Source organism: Anopheles funestus, chromosome X (genome assembly GCF_943734845.2).
Source record: "Anopheles funestus chromosome X, idAnoFuneDA-416_04, whole genome shotgun sequence".
Lineage (NCBI taxonomy): Eukaryota > Metazoa > Arthropoda > Insecta > Diptera > Culicidae > Anopheles > Anopheles funestus.
In genome coordinates this window covers 7129788-7156323 of record NC_064597.1, presented here as the reverse complement: position 1 = coordinate 7156323, position 26536 = coordinate 7129788, and the positions used below count along the sequence as shown (strand labels likewise).

Here is a 26536-nt window from a genome sequence, read left to right as displayed (position 1 = left end):
CCATCTAACACACACTTCTGAGGCTTGTCAAGGGAAGCAACAATGGGATAGTAATGGTGTGTAAAGGGAAGGAACGAACACGGATATAGCGTTTGGTCTGTAAGTTATCCGACTGTGTTCAACTGTGTGTGTCATTCGATAAAAGGGTTCATTGCGTACGCGTCATTGATGTCGTTCGTTGTCATAGGAGCGGGGCTAGTAAATGAACCTAGAAGTAGCTCTGTTAATGGTAGTAGTACTAACGTGAACGGTAGTGGCGATTAAGTAATAACGATAAATAATGGGTTTTGTGTGATTAGAAGAGTCCATCTACACAAACACTTCTAACTCGTCCGTCCTTGTGTGTATGTGTGTTTCGTTATGTCCCTTGCGGTGCGCATAGTTTCATCATAATTTCATTATGTGTTTTCTAAATTAGTGTCCTCTTTTTTTTTAAAGATTCTCTTCATCTCTAGGGGCATTCCATTTGTTGCGGTACATACATAGAACATTTAAATCCGTTTGTTTCTTTTTTTTGTTTTGTTCTAGTTTTTTTTTTATGTTTTTTTGATTTAATTCCTTACACGATTGTGTCCAGCTAGACGCAAAAACACAGACATTCTCTAAAATATTTTCCCTCACTTTTCGTATAATGTGTGTGTGTGTGTGCATTTTTGTTTTGTTTTTACTTTAACTATTCTTGGATTTTCATAACAGAAGTGTTCTTTTGTTTTCTTTTTCCTCCAATAAAAAATAAATTGATTTAAAAGCATTTACGTGTGTTTCATATTTCCAATTAGCTAACTCCTAACGTACCGGTTTTTTTTATCATTTCGTTTTTTTGTTTTTTTGGTGACGATCTGTGTTATCTATGTGTGTGCGCGTGTGTGTGTGTGTTCGTTGCAACAGGATTTTATTTCCCAAGCATGGTTAAACTGACTTATCTGTCTACAGTGAGTTCCCCTTACTAGTGAGAATGTCATAAGCAAGTTTGTATAAAACATTCCTTCTAATCACCAACACCACGTCAGAAAAAGGACCAACCACAGACGTGTAACAAATGCAGACTCTAATGCAATAAGAGAGATGATCCTATAAGTCGTTTAGTCAAATCGGTTTCTGCTAAAGGAACGATATCAATTTCCTTTTTGTCAAAATTGAATAAAATTGTTTCTTTTGTTTTTCTTCTTCTTCTCGCCCAATATGACATTCCAAAGGAGAACTCACTGTAACACAGACAATTGTACGTTGTGTGTGTGTGTGTGTGGAGATATCATTTTATCAGTTTAACCACATTTCTTATAAAAACTCTTTCAGCATCTTCTTTTGCATTAAATAATGTTTCATCTTCTTACTTTTCTGTAGATCCTTGCCACAGTAGATCGTTTTTGCGCAGTTTGTGTTTTGGTTTGTTTACGTTTGTAAATATACACAATGGTTTGATGATTTTGTAACAGAAATACCACACATATGCACACAGACAACACGTACAGTAACGTCTAGTTAGAACAGTTTGCGATGATGAGGGGGGAGGAAAAATAAATTGATCCTTGTTACTGATATCATCACATACACAAAATAAAATGGCCTCGTTAACGTCAGGACCCTATCCGCTTCGTAGAAGTGGGTGGTTACGTATAACCGCGCACCGTGTTATTAGAACTATTCATATATCTCTATCGTTTTCTTTTTCCACCCAAAATATACACGGTGTATGTTTTTCCTTGTTTTTTTTTTTGCTACGTTACACGTTTTGTTACCTGATACTATTATATCACTTTTTCACGTTTCGCTCTTAATATGTTTGTTTTTTTTCTCTCTCTCTCTCTCTCTCTTTTGTTTTTTTTCTATCTATATGCTGTGGTAGGGTGTATTTTGTATTTGTAGTGAAATTCTTCTACTTAGAGGTAGAACATAGACAATGGGCACACAACAATGGATGGACCATACGTTGAGGTTTAACACTAATCGAACGGCCTTCCGGGAGGGAGCAAGAAGAACGTAGGAGGGACGCATTTTCGTTTTGTGGCAAAATCTTATCCACTGTTAAAACGTTGAAGGTTAGCTTTGTAATCGCAACCCAACCAAAAACCGCACAAACACCTACTCTCCTCTCCTCTGCCTAGCACATGTATATGTGTGTGTGTGTGTGCGCGCGCATGTATGTGTGTGAATGAAAAGCGGAGTGCGTGTATATGTGGCTGTTAGGAAACACTAGTTGTGCACATCACAATGTTATGGTAGTAGTCTAAGTGGCTTCATCTTGCTGGAGCGTTACGGGAAATACGATTGAGCAATTAAGTTAATATCCTTAATAAGAACTAAAGCAAAGCAATAGAAACAAAAACAGGAGCCGCTAACTAATGGGTGGTTCCTGTTACAAATAGCCCATAAAAGCAGCACATGTAACAGTGAGCAACAACTAGACACACACACACGCATACACACACACACAAACACACACACATGGTAGGTTTGTTAATAACACTATTCCCTCATATTTGCTTGCTATTTACTGACACAAGTGATATTTCTTTTCGTTTCTTTAAACTGCTTTTTCTCTCTTTTGAATTCTCTCGTAACAATTTTGTGTTTTTGTTTTTTAAATTACCAAAAAAAACAAAACTAACCCAAAAAATATCCTTGGCACCCTTAGTCCTGTCGCTGCAGTTTTTTTTTCGATGCTTCTATTAATGCTTGCCACAAACACACAAACACACACACACACACGAGCGCGCCTGAATATCTAACATCAAACAATTTTCTGATACATTTGCCGGCGGCTAACCTCTTTCTCGTCGTTACCTCGTTTTGTTTTGTTTCAATTTTTTTTTTACGAGTTAAAAAATTGTACAACTATTACAAAGCTTAAGAGTTAATAATTTAGACGGAATATTTGCGTGACTTGTTTGGTGCACTTTTTAAGTTTTGTTTTCCATAGTATGCCATAGTATACCATAGTAAATTTATAGTCAAGTTATACCATATACCAGGTATTTATGGGTTTTGTAAATCCATATCACCATCATCATCAATAGCCTAAAGCCGTTGCAAAACAGCAGCAGAGGTTGTTTTGGTAGCAAGAGCAGTAGGATAACATTAACTCACATCTACCAAACACGCTATCCATCCATCGGCGAAAACATAATTCTAAAAGTACCTCACATGATATTATTGCCATATAATTATGCGTGCTGTTTTTTTTTATTAACAGACGAGAAAGTTCGATTGTTAACGAGAACCTATCCTTAGATGAACAGAACAATAACAAATTCAACGAAACAAAACGAAAAACCCGAAAACGGTAACAGTACCAAGATGTTCGGTCTTGAATCTCACAGGTCTGCGTACGCTTGACCACCATGAATTCCAAATACAAATATTCGTGTGCGTATGTGTACATGTCTGTGTGCGTGTATATGTGTGTGTGTGTTTTGCAGATTATGTCATGGTCTTTGAGGGATTTTAAATGTCTTTTTTACGAAATTATTCCTAAACATAGCATAAATTAGTTTTGGGAGGATATGTTTGCCACTACAAGCGATCAAGTATGTTTAGTAGACGGCCTGCATCACGCTTCTCATTCGCATTCGCTTTTGCTGAGTGTTTCGCGGAACGTTTAGCTATTTCTACGAGTGAAGTTCGAAATTTTGAGTTGCCTTTCGTGACAGATAAACGGTTTCCCTGTTCTGTTACAAAGCAAACAGCAAGTTACACCATTTTTACTGTTTCATTGTTATTAGCGGACATAAATATGTTTGTTATTGACATACTTTATTTGTGTGTCCATTGTTTACTGTTTACAGTACGAACTCGCTAGCGGGATGGTGGCTTGAATGAATGCTAACTGAAAGACCATTTTCTATTATGATTATACCACCGGCTTCCACCATCTTTCAAACAACCTAACTAGAATGATCGTAGATCGTAACCTGTTGGTATACAACAACTCGTCTCGTTGGTATGTAGTGGTTTTGCTTTCTGTTTTCTATTGCACCGATAATGACAACATAAAAAAAGTAATTTACTATGGACAACCTTGGATAAACTTTTATGTGAACTATTAAACGTGTACACATATGTTGGGTATAGCGTTATCGACATTCAAGCCTACTGGAAGCGGCATGATTACAGCTGAGTGTGTTTGTATGTGTGTGTATGTGTGTGTTACAAAAAAAAGCTTCAACTTCTAGCTTTCAACGCGTTCAAATTCAGCAACGATATTCGTTAAAAAACGCTAAAAGTTTATCCCTTTTTTTCGTCCTTCTTTCTTGTGTATGAATGTGTGTGTGTGTTCGTGTGTATTCTGTACGTCCAATCAAGAAAAAATAAAAGGAAAATTGTTGAATAAAGTTTTCCCATTTCGTTCCAAGTACGTTCAGGCTGTATATGCATTCGTTTCGAACATGTATTGTGTGTCCTTTTTTTCGTATGTTGTTATACATTACTATTTTCATGAGTTTTGTTGTATATTTTTTTTTGCTCTATCGTTTCCGTTGCGGACCCGCGTTCAACAAATTAATTCTAACGCTAGTAAATATGAATATTCCATCCATATAATCCATATATGCAAATGAGCGAATTCGTGTGTAACGTTGTTTAATCGACGAACCCACCAAGAACAATCGTTTACCAACATTTTAGCTTTAGTTCCAGCTTAGAACAACGTCTAGCATTTCACAATCGTTAAGTATGAAATTCATTCCACCTTAAATAATTACACGTTTTAATAAAAACGATCCCTTTAAACACCAATTGCTTCTGGTACGCTTCCTTTCTTTTGGTGCGAGCTTTTTAATGCATATTCTGCCATGCAGGATATGCAACTCGACTACCAGGAGGGTTACCAGACACAACAAAACACAAAATATCATAGTTTAACCATTCCACAACGGTTAAGCCAATTTTCAATCGGCCGCCATCTTGAATGTTTGCTGCTAATGCGCTTCATAGTACATTATTCGTGTAACGAACCATTGCACACGAGCAGGCAATATAACTGAAAACAGAGTTACATCTATACATCACATCAACTCATGTTTTTTTTCCCCACTCGCTTGTGTACGTGTAGCTTTGACAATGTGTATCGTAGTGGTAGATATGTACACGACACACAAGAAACAATCAACAACATTTTTGAACGTCTCTAAAACGGTTACTAATTTAAAAAAAATACATAGTGCTCCCCGTACGAAAAGTGTAACTTTTCCAAACAAAGTAAACGTTCGCCTCTCTGTTGTGTGCCGTCCGATCGCCTATCGTTCTTGTGGCTGACGACAGGTTATTTTCACGCTAAGTGTGTCAACACACACACACACATACAAACATACAAATATATATATATATATATATGTGTATACATATATTTTTTTAACAATTATTTGGACTCATCTTGGTCCATCGGTTCTTCGGAATCTTCGCACGAGACATCGGACGTTCTGTTGACAGCAGAAAAGGAGAACGAAAGGTTAAATATTAAGCACGATGTGCACCATTTGAAATTGTTTACGAGCATTTACCTCTTGAGGGACTGCATCGAAAGACCGGCCATCGCGGTAACAGTGTCCGATTCCTCTCGTTCGCTGCTATGCGCCTGGAGTGCGGATAGACCAACGGTATGAGCAAATCGCTTGACGCACGGCCAGTGTGACACTTGAATGGCGATCGTCTTTTGCAGCGTCTCGATTGCCGCCTGGCACGGCGGTCGAGCCAACTCGGACGGTGCGATTGAGGAGGTGCTTTCACCTAACAGTGCCCTTACGCATTCTTCCGCAGAATCGCATATAGCAGGCAAATCATAACCACCCTCCAACGCAAGTACAATCTGGTCGAAAAAGAAAAAAAAACAAAGAATTCATTATTACGTTGTTTTGATTAAAAAAATCGTCGTCGACCAAACCACCCTTACCTTGCCGTTGGCGAGCTGCATCAATTCACGCGTCAGATATCCAAAGCAGGCAGGTGAAACGACATATCCGCCGAGCGGTGCCGGATGTCCAACGGCAGCATCAAACCCGGCCGATACGAGCACAATGTCCGGTGCAAAGTCGCGCGCAATCGGCATTACGACCGTGCGAAATGCGGCCAAATATTCTGCATCGCCCAGCGGTGGATTGACACCACCCGACCAGGCGACATTCACATTGTAACCGAGCCCGGTACCAACGCCACATTCGGCTGGTCCACCCGTACCCGGGAAGAAATTGCCATCGTCATGCCGGTGCACGGACAGGTAAAGTACGGACGCATCGTCATAGAACGCTTGCTGCGTACCGTTGCCATGGTGTACATCCCAGTCGACGATCAGCACCCGACGCATTTCGTGCGGCATCCGGTGCCGCAACAAGCGGGCGGCCAGCGCAATCGAATTGAAGAAGCAAAAACCCATCGCAGCGTCCGCCTCGGCATGATGACCGGGCGGCCGTACCACCGCGAACCCGTTGCGATTTTCACCCCGTGCCACCTTGTAGCTTAGGTCAATGACGCACCCAGCCGCCATACGGGCGGCTGCCGCCGTATGATGCTCGTTCCAGGTCGTGTCCAGATCGACACCAACACCGCCGCAAGCAAGCCGCACAAAGCTGACCCGACTCGTGTCCACCTTCTGCCGATTGAGCTGGCTCGTGCCGAACAGCAGCGCGTGCCCTTCGGTGTGCACCATCTGCAGCTCCTCCTGCGTTGCTTTGCGCGAACGCAGCTTGTCGCAGCGTATCGCCAGCCCGGTACCGAGCAGCCGGGCCCAGATGCTCTGCAGCCGCCCGCTATGCTCCGGATGGTTCGCATTATCACCGCACGCACACACGTGCTTGAGCATCAAGCTGTCGAAGGCAAGCCCGGTAGTGGTTGTGCGTAATTTTTGCTCACGACTCGCTCCGATTATTGCCGATGCGGACGAGGAGGTAGTAAGTTGCAGTGCCATCCCCGGCGGGCTACCGCACGTGGACGACGAACCCGCTGCCGAACCGACCACCGCAGCCGTGCTGGTGCCGGCCGCCGCCGGTGCAAGACCCTCGTGCGTGTAGCTCAGCAACGATCGGCTGCGGTTCTGCACGGTCAGATTAACCGGGGGCGGCAAATCATCATCACCGCCGGCACCCGATTGTCCCGTGTCGGAAAACATGCTTTGCTGCGCTGTTTGGTGACCACTGCTTCCACCTCCCATCGAGCTCAGGTGTACCAATGGGCTGGAGGAGGTGCGCGAAAGTGGTCTAAGCAGGTTTGCCGCAGCCGTTGCAGCAGCAGCTACTGCAGCAGCACCACCCGCACCCGATGCATGATGCGTGTAGGGATCCTCCAGCACCGATAGCTGTATCGAACGTCGCATAAACAGTTCGCGCTCGCGATGATAGTGTTGCTGCTGTATCAGTTCCGAAAGGTGCTGTTGCTGCTGCTGTTGCTGACTGCTGAGCTCATCGTGCGGCTGGCTCAGCAAGTGCGATTGGGAGGTGCTCTTGATAACGCTGCTCGCCAGCACCGTCTTGGGTGGTTGCTTTTTATCTGTTAGGTCGATCACCTCGTTCGATTCTACCTCCTCGCGCAGCTGTGGTTCCCGGTTTACGCAGTTGGCGGCACGCGTTAGTGCCGTCTGGCGTATCTTTTGCTTCATCAACAAATGCTGCTCGTACGCTTGCCGTTCAGCCTGCCGGAGGGGGGAAAAACAATGAATGAGATAGCCCGAAACGAACAACAACATCGATAGTTACCTCGCTGTTCTCAAAGTGTGTCTGACTAATGTTCATCATGGCAGCCGCAGCTACACTGTTCGCTCCGGCCAACATTGGATGGCCGAGCGGTAACGGTGCCGATTGCGTGCGTCCCAGTGGCCGATGGCCCTGTTTGTGCAGTCGGGCCTGGGCGACGTGTGCATCCGTAATCGACGGCTGATGGTGATACATGGACGAGGAACCGGGTCCGCCGGTATGCAAACCGCCAGCAAGATGTACACGATCCAACCCCACGACACCACCGGCGGCTGCGGCCGCAGCTGCTGCCGCGGCAACTGCTGCAACATTTTGGCTACACTGCTGTTCCGTTATATCCAGCATCGGATTTACGAATGGTACGCTTGCACCCTGGCCGCCGATACTGCCGATACCGAGATGCGTCGGTCTGGCTGCATTGATAGTCTACCGGTCAAACGAAAGTGAACGATTAAATGTGTGGAACATGGGGATGAACCGAAAGGCAAACATGCTTTACCAGATGAGCAACATTGGCGGCTGACGAACCAAGATGGGGCCGACCGAGGGAAATGTTGGGCATCGACGGTGAGCTGAACAGTGACAGATCGTTGATACTCGCGCGCGATGTAACTGAACCGTACTGTGGATCTTCATTCTCCTCCTGTATCGGTGCATTGGTGGGTGAGGCACGGCTACCTACCGTTGGTGGAGAGTTCGGCCCTGAATCGGTTGTACTGACGCTAGCAGTCGCCGCACAATCTGTACGCAAGAATAAAAAAACAGGGACAAAATGAGGTACAGTACGAATGAACATAGGCTCAGAGCAAAGAAACCCCCCCCCCCCGTGTATAGTAACCAAAAAAAAGAAAACAAAACAAAATGAAACACGCGTGTGTTTACGCTTAATGCAGGCAAATCGTGAACGTGGCCAGCGATATATAGATGGCAATAGGAACTCTTAGCAATAGCAAACTAAGATTACGGATGTGTTAGTCAAACGGTAAACAACGCACACACGCACGCATTTTACGGGGAATGATGCTCATTTTAACCTTCCAAGTTAGCGCGCTAGGAGCCCGCATTCGTATTACGTCAATTGCATACTAGCAAGCTAGCATTACAAACAACGAGAGTAGAAGATTTGATCCTTTTTTTTGCGACTGTTTAGCTTAATGTCCTAATACACCCCGCGTCCAATAAAATGTTGATATGCGCTGCAGGGCACTGGAAAAAAAATATTGGTAGGAAATATTGTAAAGGATCAGACGATACGTACTTGTTTGCGCGAGTGCCTGGTTGTGCTGCTGCTTCTGGAGTCGGCGCAAACGCTCCTGTCGGCGGGCGGCCAGTGGCCCGTTCAGTGAACGCTTCTCGATAACGCGCTGCTTGAGACGAATTTTCAGCAAGTTCGGTTCGGATGCTGCGGCGGTAGTCAGTTAGTGAGTCAGTACATCGGTATCAGTAAAGCGGGAAAGTTGGTTTGCCTCATATAGATATAGATATATAGGTGTATGTTGTGTGAGACACAAAGAGAGGATCAAAAGGTGGAATGGAAAAGGAATCGGGTATTAGAACCGAGGACGGGGAATAGGGAATCAACACGTGCAAGGGTAGTTCTTGTTTGGTTTTTTTTTGTAAATCAAACTCTTATTAACAACAAAACAAAACTTAAACGTTAGAAAATGATTATTGTTAATGTTATCTGAACGGATCCATGCCAAACACAACAACAACAACAACCAAAAACATAAAAAATGTGTGTTCCTCTGTTTTTTTAAAAATAAATATCATTTAAATCAATATGAATTTTGATAGCAATAGGCACAAAAACATTGTTGTACTGCGCCTAGCTGCATTAATACACATTTTAACCCTCCTACACACTTTCACACATACACACACACACACTCGAACTCACATGAAGGTATACAAAAGAAAGGATATATTATGGGTAATAGTAAAGAGGTACACAACAAAGGAAATACAAAACGCTGGAAATCATTGGAAAGCAGTACGAACGTGCCGAAACGGAATGTCATCTTACCTGTTTTGCGTAGTGGAAAATCTGGATCGTACTTAGAGATAGAACTCGGCGGTGGTGGGATTTTGTAGGGATGAGAACTAACAGCCGCTGCAACGGCACCGCCGGGAAGCGATTCGCCGGATGATGATTTTACGACACCCCTGGAAATGGAGATGAATAGTCGAATTAGTTGGTCTGTTTAACGCGCTTGGAGTTTCCAAAGCTATGAGAGCTATATTTGTGTCTTAACACATGTTTTAAAATGTGTCACAAACGTCGTATCGTATTTTACCAATTTCTGTAGGGCAATGGTGAAGATAATCCATTAGAAGCTGCGGCCTGTTTTTTCTGTATTAAGAAGGTCTGTAAAAATACAAAAATGGTTAATTAATTAGAGTAAGCTCAGGAAACCTTTTTTTTAAGGCGATCGCCTACACACACTTACCTGCAATTTTTGTTTCACCTCCGAACTTGCATTTGCACAACATTCATGTTTCTCCTTGCGCTTGTTAGCTTCGCGTTCTCGCCGTTCCCGCTGTTGGGCCGCTTCCTCCGCTAACCTTTGATCGCGTAATTCCTAAAAAAAATGTAGATCACGAGAAGTGAGAAAATAGTTACAAATGGATTCTATGCAGACCGATCTAGTGATGGGTAAATCTTCAATATACCCGGAGTGGGAGTACGGAGTATTTACTCTGCAGTTACTCGGGAAGGAATCAATTGAACTAACTGCGCCACTAGCCGAACTTGAATCCGGAGTTAAAATCGGATATTCCGGTACGGATATTCCGGAGTAATTCGGAGTCAACTCTAGATTATTTATTCTGGAGTTACTCCGGATTAAACCGGAGTTAAATCCGACGTAATCCGGAGTAATTGCTTCGGAGTATACTCCGATTTTTATCCGTCGGAGTCAGAATGGATTCATGAATCCACTCCGGAGTTCCCATCACTATACCGATCCTCTATCTCACAAGATACACAACGATTAGAGAATCGCACGCATACGCAATGGTTGAAGTATAATTACCTGAAATTTGTGCTCCAACTGCTGCCGATGCTGCATCTCGAGTTCTTTATTCTTCTCCTGAAACGCATGCCAAAGTTTTTGCTTCTCCAGCTCTTGCTCTTTTTGCAGCTGTAAATAGCAAATTTATGAGCGTACAGATTAACGAGATATAAGCAATAATGTTCTACAGAAGAAGAAAAAAAGTTGATAAAAACGAAAAATGATTTCGCTACGCTTTACCTCCAAAATCTGCTGGCTGATGTCTGCCGGGGCTGTTATCTGTGACGATGAGCTACTGTTGAGAGCGATACCGGTGTTCGGTACGACTAGTACTCGGTCTCTTCCCATGGTCGAATCACGTGCCATTTCTAAAATAATAAAATAAAAGTTGTCGGTTTATTTAGAGCTAGCGACTATTCAGACTCCTATGTAAGCTGAAAGTAAGATGTTGCAATCTATTCGTTCAGTCAGGTTTTAGAAGATACTTAGAATTGCGCAAAAGACCATTGAGAGTAGGAATGTAGTAGAAAGGGGAGGAAAAAAAATTCCAATACACTTCACCATTTGCAAATACCCAATACTAATAAGGATGCGAAAAATTATACCAACCAGGATATGTAGTTGCGGTAGTAAGTGAACAAAAAAAAACACACACAAAACGCTTCCCACCGAAAGCACCCGCACTCACATGTAGGTGCTAGTGTGTGTGTGTTTGGGTGTATGTGTGGGCGTTGTTGAGTGCTTCATATACGCAATAAAATAAAAGGTACCGCCTGGAGAAGCTATTTTTAGTCATAAATCGATAGACTCTGCCCTTTAAACCATGCCAATGCGCTAGCAAACCCACCCACCCCGAAGCGCCGTCCGCGCTGGTCCCTCTCTCGATCGGCTATTCGCTATTCCGTCATCGCGTGTTGGTGGAGTGTCTATTAGCAATGTAAGTTCCCCTAACATGCTATCAACAATTCCGAAAAATGGTGAAGATCAAAATGTCGGGTTGGAAGAAAATAATGCGCGACAAACATTTGTATGTCTTATATTATACACCTTTCTTCTATGCTCTGGTAACGAAGAAGCACAACTATGTGTAAAAGCTCTTCAAGAAAAGCTGATTGAGTGTCCTTTTATTCGTTTGCAATATTGTATAATTTGTAGAGTAATAGGTGAAGGAAAACAATCCCATTTATTGCTTCTATTTTCTTATTGTTAACCTTAAATTTTGACAGTTCCTTAGGACATTATGACATTATCCTTAGGGAAAAGTTTTACCAATATGGCGGCTAAGTTTAGGTAGACTTTTGTGTATATTATTACATTAATAGAACCTCGTAAAAACCAGGAACACTTTTGCTATGTATTTCGCTTTGGTAAAACATGCTGGAAGTAGTATTTACCATACCTTTCTTCTCCGAAAGGATTTTATTGTGGGCGGTTTGAAATAACGCCACTGCGCCAACCATCAACATTTGCTGAAAATTGTTATAATAGTGGCAAGAACAAAACAAAAAGAAAAAGAAGGTTTGCTGAAAATGATCCAAACCAAGAAAACATACAGTGTATGGTATGGTCGGCCAAGGTCAAATCCCATATCCATGCAAATGCCTGTTTAACCGAATATCTATATATAAACTCAGCGCAAAAACCCTAGAGGATACACACAACAAACACACCAGAAAGAGAGTAAGAGAGAGAGAGAGCGCGAACGAGCGAGAGGGAAAGAGAGATAAGGTTGGGAAATAGAGAATGCTTTTCTATTCAACTTAGAAAATATGCAGCATTGTATATTTGAATTGAGCGATACATAAATATGTCGTACAACACGCTCGAACAAACACCTATACTTTGCTGTGTGTGTTTTTTTTGTCTTACTGTTATGGCACAGTATGCAGGTGTTTATTTCATCAAAGCTTTTGTTCATTGATTGAATCAGGCGTAGTTTGGTATTACATCTGAATAAAGGTTACTTTAAACGCTACCTTTATAGTGTATTCTAATGGGGATTATCGATTGTGATGATATACATTACCAGTTATCGGCGTAACACATCACCTGCAATCTACCCTAAAAGCCAGAAGGAATGAGGCACACGCGTTATTACTTCTACATTATCTAAATTACACAAAGTAGGAAAGAGAGAGAGCGTGAGAGTGAGAGAGAGAGAGAACCCGGAGTGTTGACGCGTTCTGTAGTATGGGCTCATAAACATTTCACTTTTCTGTCCCGCTTTAGCTTCTCTCGCAATTTCCATTCTCCAACTGAGGTTTGGTTGCTGAGTGCGTGTGTAAAACCATCGGTATGCGAGTGTGTTGATTGTTGTCGAACGTGTTGCTGGCTATACTGTTGCTAATGTTGATAGTAGAGAATGTATGACGCAAACAACAGAAACACACACACACACACAGAGCAACTACACTTCCACATCTTTTGGTTCTATTTCTTTCAATCATCACACACCACTATCAATTATCCTAAAGATTGTTTCGCACCTTGTTTTTTTTTGTCTTTTTGTTTTGTTTTCTACGTACGTGTCTTGCTCACTCGGGGGCTTTTCTTTATGGTATCGTGCAAAATTAACATGCTCTACCTTAAATAACGTTCAACATAAAACAGCTACACCACGTTCGGCATGTTTTCTTCCCACACATCACCATTCAATATTTAACATTCTGGAGCATTACCATCGATCAAATCTCCAAAATAAACCGTGACGGCAGGTTTCTGCCTTAATGGACGCGCAATGTAACTCATACATACATACGTTTGCGGAGCACGCACACACACAGCTATCATTTTTTTTGTTGTGTATCGCTTCTATTAAGTAGAAGCTTTATTTCGTTTGGGAATTCAAGCAGATTGCTCTTATCCCTTACTATGAGTGTTAGTTACGTATTCTCTCCCTTTCGCTCTCGACTTTAGTATTTCTCGCAAAACTCTTTATGGTGCTCTCTCTCTCTCTATCTCTAGTTCACTCTCCTTCACATCATACACCAGCTGTGGGGCCACGCATACTTTTCCCACATTGGATCTAATGCTGATTTCAAGTTAGTAAATGCGTTATATTGGAACGATCTCGATCAAGCCTTTGATTCCTTCGTGCAGTGGTGACATTTCCGCCGGAATTTACCTTCCGTACAGCATACCAAAAAGGCTCGTTAAATGTGTTTACTATAACCTGACCACACTGTTTTCTACCATAAAAATGAATTGCCTTAACGCTCTGTTCACGCGAAACTCGTGTTGAACATAAATTTGTCACTTATAAATTTTTACGATCTAACAGCAGCAATCCGGAGAATGCGTATTGGGGATATACATAGCAGTTCACAGTTTACTTGACTGATCTTCGTAACTTCATATTGAGCTTTAATGCATCTACTACATACAAAATAAACACACCATGTAGCAAAATAGATTATAAACACTAGCAGTAAAAAACCTTTATACTCGAGAGTATTGCCAAGATTATTATCAAACTTGATGCACCTCAACACAGTCGAGATTGTGTATTAAATTATAAACTCTCCCTATTGCTGATAACAGTCTTACGATCATTTTGTCATAAAGAATCAAGAATTTCATACGAACATCAGAATATTCTTAGGCCATCTTATTTGGAGGCGATTCCTTGAACTTCTCCTCTCGATTCATCTTGTGAGTGATTTTCAGTAACTCAATTTACTAGTTAAGTTTTCAAATAAATAAAGTGTATTGTTAACTACACGTCCCCAAGGTTTTCTAAGCGAACTCCCTAAAACATTTTGAAGATAACTTCACTGTAGCATGTGCTCTTGGTAATGGAAACTACATCAGACTCAGTCTGGGTATAAATCTCGACTGGAAAATGCATTTCACACGCCGGAATAACTGAGGAATTCTTGGCGATTTAATACTCAAATAGACAATACCGGCAACAGTTGTACTACAAATAATAATAAGTATAAAGGAGTAGCCAGGAACGTTGTCATAGAGCTGTCAGATGTGGGATTTAATTCCAAATATTACAATCTTAAAGACATTGACCATCCTTCACTCACAAGAATTAAAAAACTGTCCACTCGTAAGATACATTTAAAACTAGAATGAATTTTGAATTGTTTATTGTTTTGTTTTCCTTTTAATCCCTCGTTTTCCTGCTCCGGACATAGACCTGAAGAAGAGTACCTTGGCAATTAAATGGCCTTGAAAAGTGCTTCTTCCAAAGATGTTTTGTTTTTTGTTTTTTACAAGGACCTATTCCTGGTATTTTGAAGGTCCACCAGGTGACCAGTGGGTCAGGCGAAAATAGATTTATGCCACACTACTGTAGCTAACTACAGGATCGATTGAATGGCAGTACGGCGCATTTCCCCTATTGTAGTATTGATTGTGTCTAAAGAAGGAATGAAAACAAATTTTGAAAAAAAAGCTTTCTGCTTATGTTTTGCTAAAAGAGCAAAACCAATACTATTTTTTGCACAACCGGTAACCTCTGCTGATCGTCGCGATAAGAGTTAAAGCGATTGTTTTCATGGCCGGTTAGTGTGCTTGAGTAAAGTTTGCGTTTTTATAAACTGTTGTTGAAATCTTATGGCAAAGTTCGAGCAAACTTCACTCTCCATGCTATTCTAAGTTCTGGATGCATCACTGCATCAGGCTGCGTTGAGTGATGTGTTATTATTTACACATGGCATATACAACCCACGTACACCGATTGTTACATTATTATGACGTATGAAAAACAATAGAAGAACAAATTTAAGCATATCTTTAAGTGACTGTTACGGAATTCATATCAGAGTACATCAGAGTACAAATTTTAAACATTACCACGCAAAAATCTTTATTTTTTAAACAAAAAAATAAAGTAATGCAATGTCTAGACGTTAGATGTTGTTTAGCTATCTTTGCAAAAATTAAGCAGATTAACAAACGAACGCAGAAATACACCCACCACATTGCCAAAACACAGGGTAGGCGCTGTATCAACCACAAAAAAGTTCGTCATTTCCTTTCCTCCCAACAACCAAAAAAAAACCAACCAGCCTCCCCCCCCCCCCCTCCCGCGATGTGCTAAATGTGAATAATAATTATTTCCGAGACGAAATGATTATTATTAAATACAATCCGCTAATATAGCAGCAGGTAGTGGATGTGGTTGTACCACACGCTTCGGCACACCAATACATTAGCGTGAACCGTTAGGCTAGAGGAAGAGAAACAGCCAACAACGCATTCGAATCTTGTCTTTTGATATGTTTTGCGTTCAGCTCTTCTGTTTGGTGGCTCTGCTTGTTTGGTTCGGTTTGCGGGTTTTTTTTGGTGGGGGAAAGGGGGGGGAGGTATCGGAATCCGGAATGAAGTGTTGGTTAGAGGTTGATAATAGTCTAGTGGCCATATAAGGGGAAGCAGCACCGCTTCAGGTCAGATAGTTCCTTTCACTCAAAAAAAAAGCTACGGAACAGTGAGGATGCGAAAGAGTAGCATAGAATAGGGCAATGCGAAACGGTGGAGTGAGTAGGCGAAAAACAACAGACGTACCCCCCCACCCCCTTCCACCCCCTACCCAACCCCTCCCAAAAACAGGCCCCAAAATAGTGAGAGCAAAAGAGAGAAAGAAAGGGAAACAATCAGAAAGTGGGGTTGGGTGGGAGGGGGGAAGAGGGAGAAAATGCACACGCACACATAGACACAAATGCACGCACATGAAAAAAACTAGACGAGAAGAAAGTCAAATCTTAATATTGGCTCGGAACCGCCTTTCTCACGCACCATGGAGCACATAGAAAACAACAACACCAACTGTTTTTTTTTTTTTAGAAAAACTTGAAGAAAAAACGTGACACTTTTCCGGCGCGCGACACGTCTGATCGTTTGGAGCGTACTACTGACAATACGCACACGGAAGCGGCCGCGATCAACATGTAGCCCCACCGCTCTCGATATCGCTCGTGAGAGCTCGTTACCACTCAACATAGCCCCGGTAATCAGTGAGCACCTTACAAACCGAAAGCTATCCGATAGAGAGATAACTGCCGCGAGAAGTCAAGTATAAGAAACGGGAAAAAATGAAACGAAAATGGAGCATTGAAGAATGCGCTGCACAATACAGTCCTGGCTAAACTTGCACACATATGTACATGTTTTGTATGTACAGTCTTGTATTGGATAAAAGAGGTGTAGGAAAGTGATGAGTGGGGAGTAAGCTATATTTAACGACCAATTGTTGACAACTAACGAGGAACTACAGCACGTTATATTCGAATTTGCAGATGGTACAAAATATTAAATAAAATAACATCATCAATTCCCTCTACTTGCTTGCGTTGGCGGTTCGTGGTGCACGCGTTGAGTTCCCAAATAACTCCCCACGTACAACAACAACAACAACGAACACACATACTCACACAGCGGATTACCATTCGCGGTGCTCCAAGCACATACCAACAAACGGAAAGCTCGCACTGTGGAATAAACTAAACATTCGTACGACGCGCATGCACGTGGTGAGACAGAGTGAACGACATCGAGGGAGCACAGTTTAGTGAGCTACTACTGCACTACTACGCAATGGTCCCCGAATGGAGTTGATAAATGATAGCCAAAGTAGCAATATGCAACCGACTGTTTGCTGACACTACGATATGTTGTAAGAAAATCAGTACCAATAGCAACGGAGGGCCCACTACTCAATTTTACTCTCTTACTCTCTCCATTTCTTTTTTTTCCTATGCTGCGTTGTATATCTCTTACTCTTCTTGACCCCTGATTATTCTGCCAGTTCTGCGTGGTACTCAACTTGCTTCTTTTTATGTTTTGTAGACTCCCAACCACACACTAGAGCCCCACAAACAAATTTGATTTGCCTACTACTGTACCTACACTCCAGATATGATTGCTTTTGTGTCTCTGGTTTTGATTGCTGGAAAAGCGATCATCGTACGTCTAGAGCAGGGGTCTCCAAAATACGGGCCCGCGAGGCCCTCCCGAGAGATCCCGAGATTGCCCCTCAGCTGTGGTTATTCCACTCAAAGAGGCCTGACATCTAAAAAGTTTGGAGTCCTCTGGTCTAGAGCAATTAAGGATGTATCTAATAGGTAGGTTCATTGTTTGAAAATATTAGGCTCGACATATATTGACATTTCCCACAAATTGTGAAACAAAACAAACCCACCAACTAGTTTCTTATTTATCAAATTTCCCACAGTGCCTTCTTCGTTAGTTCGTCATGCGTACGTATTGGTTCCATCTCTTTATGTGAATAAATTTAAATCTGAATTTGCAAGTTGATCGTCCGATGTCATTTACATTACGTGAACGATGTACCGGTTTCTGGCAAGACTATTGTTCGCTACATAGTAGTGATTGCAATGCAAATAGCAAATCTTCCATTGTCCTTCCAAACATAAAGGAGCAACAGAAATCAGTATCTCGCATAGTGAGTGAGTGCGCCAGTGAGTACTACTGTACTACTACATCTACTACATTCGTCACTATTCCGCACATCGTTATCCAGCGGTACACGTTTCGTTGTTAAACTTTCCGTAAAAACGTTTGAAAAAAACCTTCAAATTTACGAAAATCCAATCCATTCCCATTCCTGGAATTCCTGAAACTTAAGTTTGGAATGAAATATGTCTAACGAGCAGTTAATTGAAGTCAGAATATACCACCAGCTGGAAGGATTTTTTATCGGTTGGAAATTTTGTGCCTTTTTGGGCAAAATTCTCATGAGAATGTTGCTGATCTATATCTACAATATCTGCAATATGTGAACTCTTCTATTGAGAATAAATATTGATATTCTGCAATATCTAGGCTTCATTCCAGGCTGCATCTCTATATCCTGGCTGGAACTCTGATCGAATGATCACCGGGCTCGCAAAAAATTCTTTCATTGGTAGCAGGATTCCAATTCAATTAGATCCTTTTCGAGCAGTGTGTGTTCCTGTGCCCCAGCAGCAAATGGCCAGCGGTCAGAGGAAGGGATATGTAGCAACAACGGCGGGCCGCACGGTTGGCAGATGTGGCTAGAGAGTTGTTATGATGTACCATGTTCAAGTAAAAATGCGCGCTCCCTTATGGCACGTCGCACCCTCCCCACTCCTCACGAAGATTTGCCTCAGTTTATGTTAGTGCAGGGATTGCTGCTGCATGGGCGGTGGACGTGAGTCGCTTTGTGTAGTATATGGCTGTGTGGTGAATACTATGTATTGTGAAAAAGGCTATTAATAGCTACTGCGCCGTATCGGTTTGCGCACTTGTTGGCATTTATAAATATATCTCAGATTTTCCACCAACCTCGCCCCCCCCCCCCCCCCCAACATTCCCTGTTCTTTGCTCTGCTCACTCCAACCGCTGACCCCGTACCGCTCGGCAGACGGTGTAATACGGCCTTCCATCGAACCGCTTTCCCGTTTATAATACTTTCTTTTTCCAGACATATATTTGTTGTTATTTTTCTTTTTGTGTGTTGAAGCAAAAGAACGAACGAATGGAGAGTTATAGCAACCTTGCATGGCGCTATTGTGTGGCACTTTGTTCTAACATCCGTGTACCACCAGAACTACCCGTTCTCCTCACCCACTTCCTGTTTCGTTATAGGAGCATTTAATCAATACGTGTATCACAACCAGGTAGTATTCATATCATCCACTTTCCCGCCATTAAGCAAACCAAGGGTAATATAGACGCATTCGCTACAGCGACATACTACATTAGCATGTCCTGTATCCTGCTGTGCCGGATTCCTGCCACATTTCTTTATTCTTGTTTTGTTGTTTTTTTTTGCATCACTCGTTTCGCTATCTACGATCTAAGGGTGGGAATTTTCTTTTATTCATCTTCTTTTACGCCGAGCGTACCCGAGGCACAGCTCAAAATGCAACATCCCGGAAGCCGGAAATGAAACATCCTGTGGTATCAACAACGGCATCGGCATAACACAAGGCTTGCATCAAAAGCGCTGCATCCATTATCAAACGTACGTAAGACGGAAAGTCCTAATTTATGCTGCAGGCCCGCGCGGTTAACGTTTTATGGGCCTGTTATAAATAAAAACCAAATACAACATGGGTTTTTTATTTCGTTTTGTTTGCTGATTGCTCTGCACCAGCGCTGCGAATGTCGGCATCGGCCGGATGATTGTTAATGTGGGTATCAGCACATCTAATTAGTTTTTAATTAATGTGTTCAATCAGATTCTTTCCAGAAACGCGAAGACAAACCGTTCAGCGTATGGAAATAAGTAAGGAAAAAAGTTAAATATATATTTATATATATATAGATAGTACTTGCGTCTTTCATCTGTTCAGTATCTGTTCAAAACCGAACCTAAGGGATACGGACCAAATAGCAACAAGAAACAGGAGTGTAAGTACTGTAATTGTGCGTTTGAAAAGAAGGACAAAAAAAGCGGGCTACTTGCGAAATAAAATAAAAGCTATAAATAAGCACCGTTAAATTCCAATTAATTCTATTTGCATCGCGTATGTAGGCAATGCGAAACAAATAATAAATCTGCCTCCTGGAACCTGGAACCAAACAACGAAACACCGCTCCCAGTTCAATGCATGGCCGTGGCCTACGCAACCGATTCAGATAGATGTATAATTCCTTCGAGTCGATTGTTTTTTCTTTTTCCTCTATATGCTTGTTTAAAAATAAGTCATTGAAATTGAATTAGAGCGACTCATCGCTACTTCTCCCGTTATAGCATTTTTGTTTCAAGTAAAGTTGTTGTATAAAAATTTCCAGGATTTACACAGCTGCTATAACATGACAGCGCTGGTTCTTAATGGAAATGTGGCACATACAACTAAATCTTATATTTATAGCTATTAATATGACTATATATATATTGCTATATAATTTATATATATATTCATTATTAGGTACAAGCCCGATGCAGTTTGTTGCCGCTTAGTGTTGCTGGCGATCTGTTCCCACACCACCAACGTAAACAATTCATCATACCGCTTACGACCGATCTCTATATACATATGTATGTTTATTGAAGAAGCGCTTCGGATATACGTGGCCAGAAAGATTAGACGACTGAAACGGCACGACTAAAATTAGAATCTCACTATTTGCTGATTATTGCCAAGCGCGCTATAAATACCGCGCGGGAAGAAAGAAAAAAAAGGCATAGGAAGCGTGGTGGGCAAAGCATAGAAATAGGAACCAAGGGGGAAGGGGAGGGGGAGGGGGAGGGGGCGCAATATGGGCAGCTCGTACGCGTCCGCAAAGGGAGGGTTGTGAAAGCGAGAAAGACAGCCGAGTAAACAGGGTTGGAGAAACGAGAGGCCGAGCTGAAGGGAAAAAAGAATAAATAAATTTCGTTCGACAATCCCTATTTTTGGCTTCCTTTTTTTTCATAAATGAATTTTGCGAATATCGTTTATGCCGTGGATGCGGTTCGGTTTTGGGTGATCGTTAGGTGTGCCTGAGGCGATGGGGGTTTAGATTTATCCTACTCCAATCCAATGGCAATATACCCCTATTCCTAATGGCTTGTACCTCGTTGCGCATGTTGCTGTGCACGTGAAAAACCCCGCTTAGCTATATTTACGTACTCCTGAAGCACTTGACAGACCTCCAAGCCCAGTCCAACGGCATCATCATCGCTATCACCATGACTTCCCTTGCCCAGCGTGGGACTGGGAAAGCAACCTTCAAACAGATGACTGAACTGACTCCATGGAAGGACCCAAAGGATATTTTAATGCCATGTTTTGTTCCGCGCGTAAAACGCAAACCTTCTTGAGCACATGTTGATGTTGGGGGAAGGGTTTGAAAATGTGTACATTAGTGAGGCGATATCGTCAAACGTACGCATTACTCACCATTAAAGAAGCTGTGCATCGTTTTAGCAGTTTAGGGGCAGTCCAAGGTTGGTTCCAAAAATCCTGTCGACTCCGCTGCGGGGCGCTTAGTAATTTGTTGTTGTTGTTGTTGTTGTTTTGTTTTGCTATGAACCTGATCGAAGGACGCGTGTTGATTACGTACGCCACATTTTGCCGTGCAGCGAATAGCTTTACAGTAATTGGCAAGTTAGGTTAGGGCTGTAAGTCTAAACACGTTCCGCGCTACGCTGATTGTATCGCACAACGTCGTTGCTTAGACAGATGGGGCAAAGATTTTTGGGGGTGGGGATGTGAAACGAACGAAGGCTCAGCCAGTCTTGAGCAAAACCACGATATGCTTCTGAACGTGTTGGGTGCGTTGTTAATAATAAGGTTTGCTGGGTAGATACCGCACCGTCCGCGCGTTTTATCTGACACTAGTTGAGCTCTATCGGCACATCGGAAGAACCAGCATGACTGTGGCTCTGCAGCAGTAGCATAATCTCTGACCGCCTTCACTTCCGGTGTATGATTAACATAGTACCAGGGGCAGGCTGCTGGGCTCCAGCGTTTGTGCGACGTAGGAGCTTTTTTCTTCCGATTCTACACCTACAATACTACACGCAAGAAGATGCCTTTTCACGCACGCACGAAACGTATGCCCTGCCGTTCGCAACTTTTCGCACACTACAGTAGGATCGCTCCAATCTTTGAGGTTTTGCGCTACACCTTATACCGCGAACGCTACTACGCGGCGATGATTTCCAACAGGGAACGGTTCACCAGCATGCGCCATTTTGCTAATTGTCACAATACCTCTTTTTCACAACACACACTCTAAAATGGCAACTTTATGACGATCTAGAAAGATATTTTTCGTTGTTTATTGTGTCTGCTTGTTATCAAAAAAGACACCAAGTGTTTTCATGCTGTCAAACGATATTGCTTCGACCGCCAAGGTTGGTATAAAATCAACAAGTGGGTCGCTCCGTTCGCGCTCTCCGCCAAGATTGCTATATGCAGCACGGTTTGAATAGATTTCGTCAATAAAAAGAACACAAACAATTCGTGATGCAATCAACCAGGCTAAAACGTTGCTTTATAGCTTTCCAATAACAATCTCACAAGAAATTTTGTCGAAGTTGTGATAGAGATTACTTGGTTTCGCACTGTTATCATTTGATGCATCTTTGATTTTTCCTTCATTTACTGTGGAGTTGGTTCCTTCCTGTGAAACAAACTCTGTTTTTTTTACCATGCCCTACAACTGTTAAGTTAAATCAGCAACTCATTTATGTACAGTTGTATATTTCGGTACCTGGGTTTGCTATATCACGTTCACAAAGGCTGTGTACATTACGAGCCGTTCGTGATTTGACGTTAGGAAAGAAACAGAGAGAAAAAATAACGAAAACCACATTAAAGTAATTTTCCTTGTACCGTTCTGTTGTTGCCCGGTTTTACGGATGAAAGGTAAACATTGGCATTTTCATCTACTTTTTTTTGGAATTTAAGCACAATACTGTTCACCCCGCTGCAGGTTTCTGAAGACAATTTCATACTTTCTCGATGGAAAGTGAAAAGGACAAACCGGAACCGCCGATCGGTGCTACTGTTACGGAAGTAACTTCCGGCAGCCAGACCGTATCGGCCCAAAAGGAAATACTGCGAATGAGGGAAGAATTCAACCAACAGCGGGCCCGAATGAAAGAGTTATACCTTGCCAAAGAAAGTAAGTGACAAATAGTGATCCAAGAAGGTAAAATTTGGAGCAACTGTATGCGAAAAACCTGCTATGTTTTGTTTCAAAGATGAATGCAGACGGCTTGCAACCGAGTCGACTAACAGCCGAAAAGAGCTCGAAGAAGCAAAAGCACAGCTTATGATAATGGAGTACAGCAAGGAGAAGGATGCGGAAGAGCAACGGAACAAGGTCGAGGACGAGAACCGCACCCTAAAACAGCTGGTGAACGAAACGTTGGACGAATCGTCCATAATGCGCGAATCAGTAAAACAAATGAAAGACGAAAATTCCCGGCTCATGGATGAGATCCGGCAGCTGAAGGAAGAGCTTGCGGATAGCAACCAAGTAGGTTACTGGCGGGATTCAAAGCAATTGTAGACCAATCTTGGCTTGCATGGACGGGAGTTTCTGCACATTTATGTATTTCTTTCTTTCTTTGGAGAAGGTGTCGCCTAGCCTTGCCAAAACGGTGCAGCAGGCGAAGAAGATAATACTCAAGCTCGGTGCAGCCGATTCCAACAGCTGCGACAATCTGGAAGATTCAATGCGGAAGGTAAAGAAATATGTACGTATGTATGTGATCGGATTGGAACGGAAGTTCGATTTTTTTTTATTAGTTTATGCATAAACCCATTTTTTTGTTTGACAAACCGTGTAGAACGTACCCGTGCGCGCCCCGTATTGATCGTTGGTTGCTTTATGTGATACGCAAGTATGTGTGCCCTCATGCTTCATCCACATTCCACTGTTACCCGCAAAACCGTGAAAGCTATCCGACCATGCTAAAACGCCAACTGTCATAATCAACTATCAACGCGTCTAGAGTAGGGCGCTCTTCGTTCATAGGCATGAATCAGTTTGAAACAGTTTAGACCTTTTTTCGCAATGGACCCATCAGCAACAGTGGATGTGGTAAGAGATAAATTGTGATTGTACGTGATATCAACAGTGTATTCAATCGCAGCTTATGGCGAGTGCTTTTTGGCCGAGCTTGAGTGTGGGAATAAATGGAATCTAAACATAACATAACATTAAAAAAAACATCCATAAACGAATGGATATTGTGCGTGATCTGTGTAATTGTGTGTGTCTATCTCGTAGTGTTTGTATGATTTGTTAAAAAAAGCAATAGATAAAGCAAGTTTCCATTATGACAATTTCTATTTGTAAAATTTAAAGTTTTTTATTTACAAAACCATCTTCATGTTATGTGCGGACAATGTTTCTGAGTGGGCAAAATTGTTTCAGCGGTGGGCTTCAAGCGATTGTTATTGTTTTTGATGGTTCAATTCATGTAACAACACTTCACGCACGATCTTGCGACTAGTCAAGACACTAGTTGCTTACTGAATTGGCACAGAGTTTGCATACATGTATATTAATCAAATATTCAACTACCCTTTCCCTCTGTTTAACCCCCAAAAACACAGGCCCAGGAAGATGCGGAAGTGCTACGATCATTGGTAGTACCGCTGGAAGACGAAATTAAGTCGCTCAAGGAAAAGTTACGGCTCGCGTACGAGGAAATCGAAACCTTTACCACGACGCGCGAACAAAAAAAAGATGGAGCACAAACGTCGGCCCTGATAGGAATGCTTAGTCCGGCCGGTCCGGTTCAGGAGCCATCGACAGCTAGCGAGCCCACACCGGCACCGTCCTGCGAACGGTGCGCGACCTTCGAGGCAAACCTAGCACGCCAGCAGGAGGAAGAAAAAAAGCGTACAACGGCGTGGGAAAAGAGCTTGGAGCGGTTGAAGGAGCAGGTAAGGAAGGAGGCGGCACTGCGCGCCGATCTAGAGGTGCAGTGGCACAAGAAGCGCGAAGAGCACAAGAATGAGGTGCAGAAGCTTACCGAATGGTCCACCGACACGGAACACGCACTGGAAAAGCTTCGCCGTGAATATGGCCAGCTGAAGATAGCGTTACGGGATGAGTTACAGAAGCTAACGCAAGAAAGGGAACATGTTTGTTACAAGCTGAACAGCATCCAGCAGGACAACGACTTCCTGTCCGGGAAGTATATTGCCAGCTCGGACGCATTGAAAGATCAAGAAATTAACTTCCCCCAAAGCATCGAGGAGCTGCAAGAGCTGGTACTGACGCTGCACGAAAATTTAATCGTCACAAAGGCGGGCTGTGAATTTGCCGAACGTAAAGCGGGTAGCATGCAGGATGAGGTGGAACTGCTGCAGGAGCAGCAGCGTTGCCGCGATCGGGAGGTTAAAAAAGCGGAACAACATTATATCCAAAAGCAGCATCAGCTGATGGAGCAGCTACGCAAGCAGGAGCACGATTTTAACTTGCTCGAGAGCGTGCGGGAAGAGTTGGAACGGACCGATGTTGAGCAGCAGAAGCAAAACTCCGATCTTCGTATGCAGATCATTGAGTTGCAGGCCTGCAACGAACGGCTCGATCGGCAGAACAATGATTTGCGCAGCAAAATGATGGTGCTGCAGGAAGATCTGGCAAACAACGAGGCCGTGCAGAAGGATTTCGTCAAGCTGTCTCAATCGTTGCAGATGCAGCTGGAAAAGATCCGTTCGGCGGATACGCAGGTGCGTTGGCAGGACGATGACGATGTCGATCAGTGTCCGAACTGTAAAAAAGAGTTTACGGTAACGAGGCGCAAACAGCACTGTCGGCACTGCGGTACCATCTACTGTCAACCGTGTTTGTCCAAATCCGTACCGTCGGGCCCGAACCGGAAACCGGCCCGTGTGTGCGACGTTTGCCATACATTGTTGGTGCAGGACACGGCACCATACTTTAGTCGGGAGCCTCCGCAATCACCGTAAGACGTTCGAAAGGGTTCCTTCTCCGTTGAAATGATCACTTTAATGCCGTCTCTTTACCCAAAAAGGCCCATCATCGTTTAACACGGCGTGTAGTTGCTGTAGGGCTGAGTTGGAGAACCGAATTCACCTTCCTACATTCAATACTGCATATATTCTGGCTCCTTTTAAGTGCAAAACTAGTGATGTATAGCGACCTGATGCTACCCGTGGGAACCGTTGCTAAATTCCGACTTCATTTAAAACAAATAAGATTACGTGTAAAGTTGTAGACATTTTAATTCAGATAGAAAAAGAGACGAAAGGAAACGTTTAGCTAATGATGAGCATTCCCCACCCTGGATGTACACACCGAACGCCTTTCGAATTTGGGGTAACCGTGAATAGAGTTGTCTTTTTTGCTTTGTTGGAGTTTAAACAAACGATTAAACTAAAATATGTTATTTGAAATAAAGAATTAATCTTCTGCAAAAGACCGGAGGCT

General features: G+C 42.7%; 2 protein-coding genes across 7 annotated transcripts; one reads left to right on the top strand and one right to left on the bottom strand.

Moving 5' to 3' along the window:
* Nucleotides 1-529: 529 nt before the first annotated feature.
* Nucleotides 530-22522, bottom strand: LOC125773910 (histone deacetylase 4). 5 transcript variants are annotated; one of them, XM_049444456.1, is made up of 12 exons: nt 21517-22519; nt 10934-11061; nt 10715-10822; nt 10130-10261; nt 9977-10047; nt 9706-9845; nt 8938-9081; nt 8179-8420; nt 7683-8105; nt 5888-7618; nt 5499-5803; nt 530-5417 (listed from the first exon to the last, which is right to left on the bottom strand). In XM_049444456.1, the coding sequence occupies exons 1-12, from the start codon at nt 21533-21535 to the stop codon at nt 5357-5359; spliced, it is 3504 nt and encodes a 1167-aa protein (XP_049300413.1). In that variant the 5' UTR covers nt 21536-22519; the 3' UTR covers nt 530-5356. The 5 variants fall into 5 exon arrangements, with proteins under 5 accessions (XP_049300413.1, XP_049300415.1, XP_049300414.1 ...); XM_049444458.1 differs by lacking the exon at nt 21517-22519 and adding an exon at nt 16442-16559; XM_049444457.1 differs by lacking the exon at nt 21517-22519 and adding an exon at nt 16375-16550.
* A 231-nt stretch (nt 22523-22753) lies between these two features.
* LOC125774125 (rab GTPase-binding effector protein 1) lies at nt 22754-26527 on the top strand. 2 transcript variants are annotated; one of them, XM_049444513.1, is made up of 5 exons: nt 22754-22989; nt 23057-23248; nt 23328-23605; nt 23706-23813; nt 24691-26527. In XM_049444513.1, the coding sequence occupies exons 2-5, from the start codon at nt 23086-23088 to the stop codon at nt 26053-26055; spliced, it is 1914 nt and encodes a 637-aa protein (XP_049300470.1). In that variant the 5' UTR covers nt 22754-22989; nt 23057-23085; the 3' UTR covers nt 26056-26527. The 2 variants fall into 2 exon arrangements, with proteins under 2 accessions (XP_049300470.1, XP_049300469.1); XM_049444512.1 differs by having other exon boundaries at nt 22758-22989; nt 23706-23825.
* The last annotated feature ends 9 nt before the right edge of the window (nt 26528-26536 follow it).

Excerpts from the sequence above, each read along its gene's own strand:
- LOC125773910 (XM_049444456.1), bottom strand. Across the intron at positions 10,823-10,933 it reads TCAGCCAGCAGATTTTGGAG|CTGCAAAAAGAGCAAGAGCT; the intron begins GTAAAGCGTAGC and ends TGCTATTTACAG. Across the intron at positions 10,262-10,714 it reads AGTTGGAGCACAAATTTCAG|GAATTACGCGATCAAAGGTT; the intron begins GTAATTATACTT and ends CATTTTTTTTAG.
- LOC125774125 (XM_049444512.1), top strand. The coding sequence starts at position 23,086 with ATGGAAAGTGAAAAGGACAAACCGGAACCGCCGATCGGTGCTACTGTT. Across the intron at positions 23,249-23,327 it reads GTTATACCTTGCCAAAGAAA|ATGAATGCAGACGGCTTGCA; the intron begins GTAAGTGACAAA and ends TTTGTTTCAAAG. Across the intron at positions 23,826-24,690 it reads TGCGGAAGGTAAAGAAATAT|GCCCAGGAAGATGCGGAAGT; the intron begins GTACGTATGTAT and ends CCAAAAACACAG.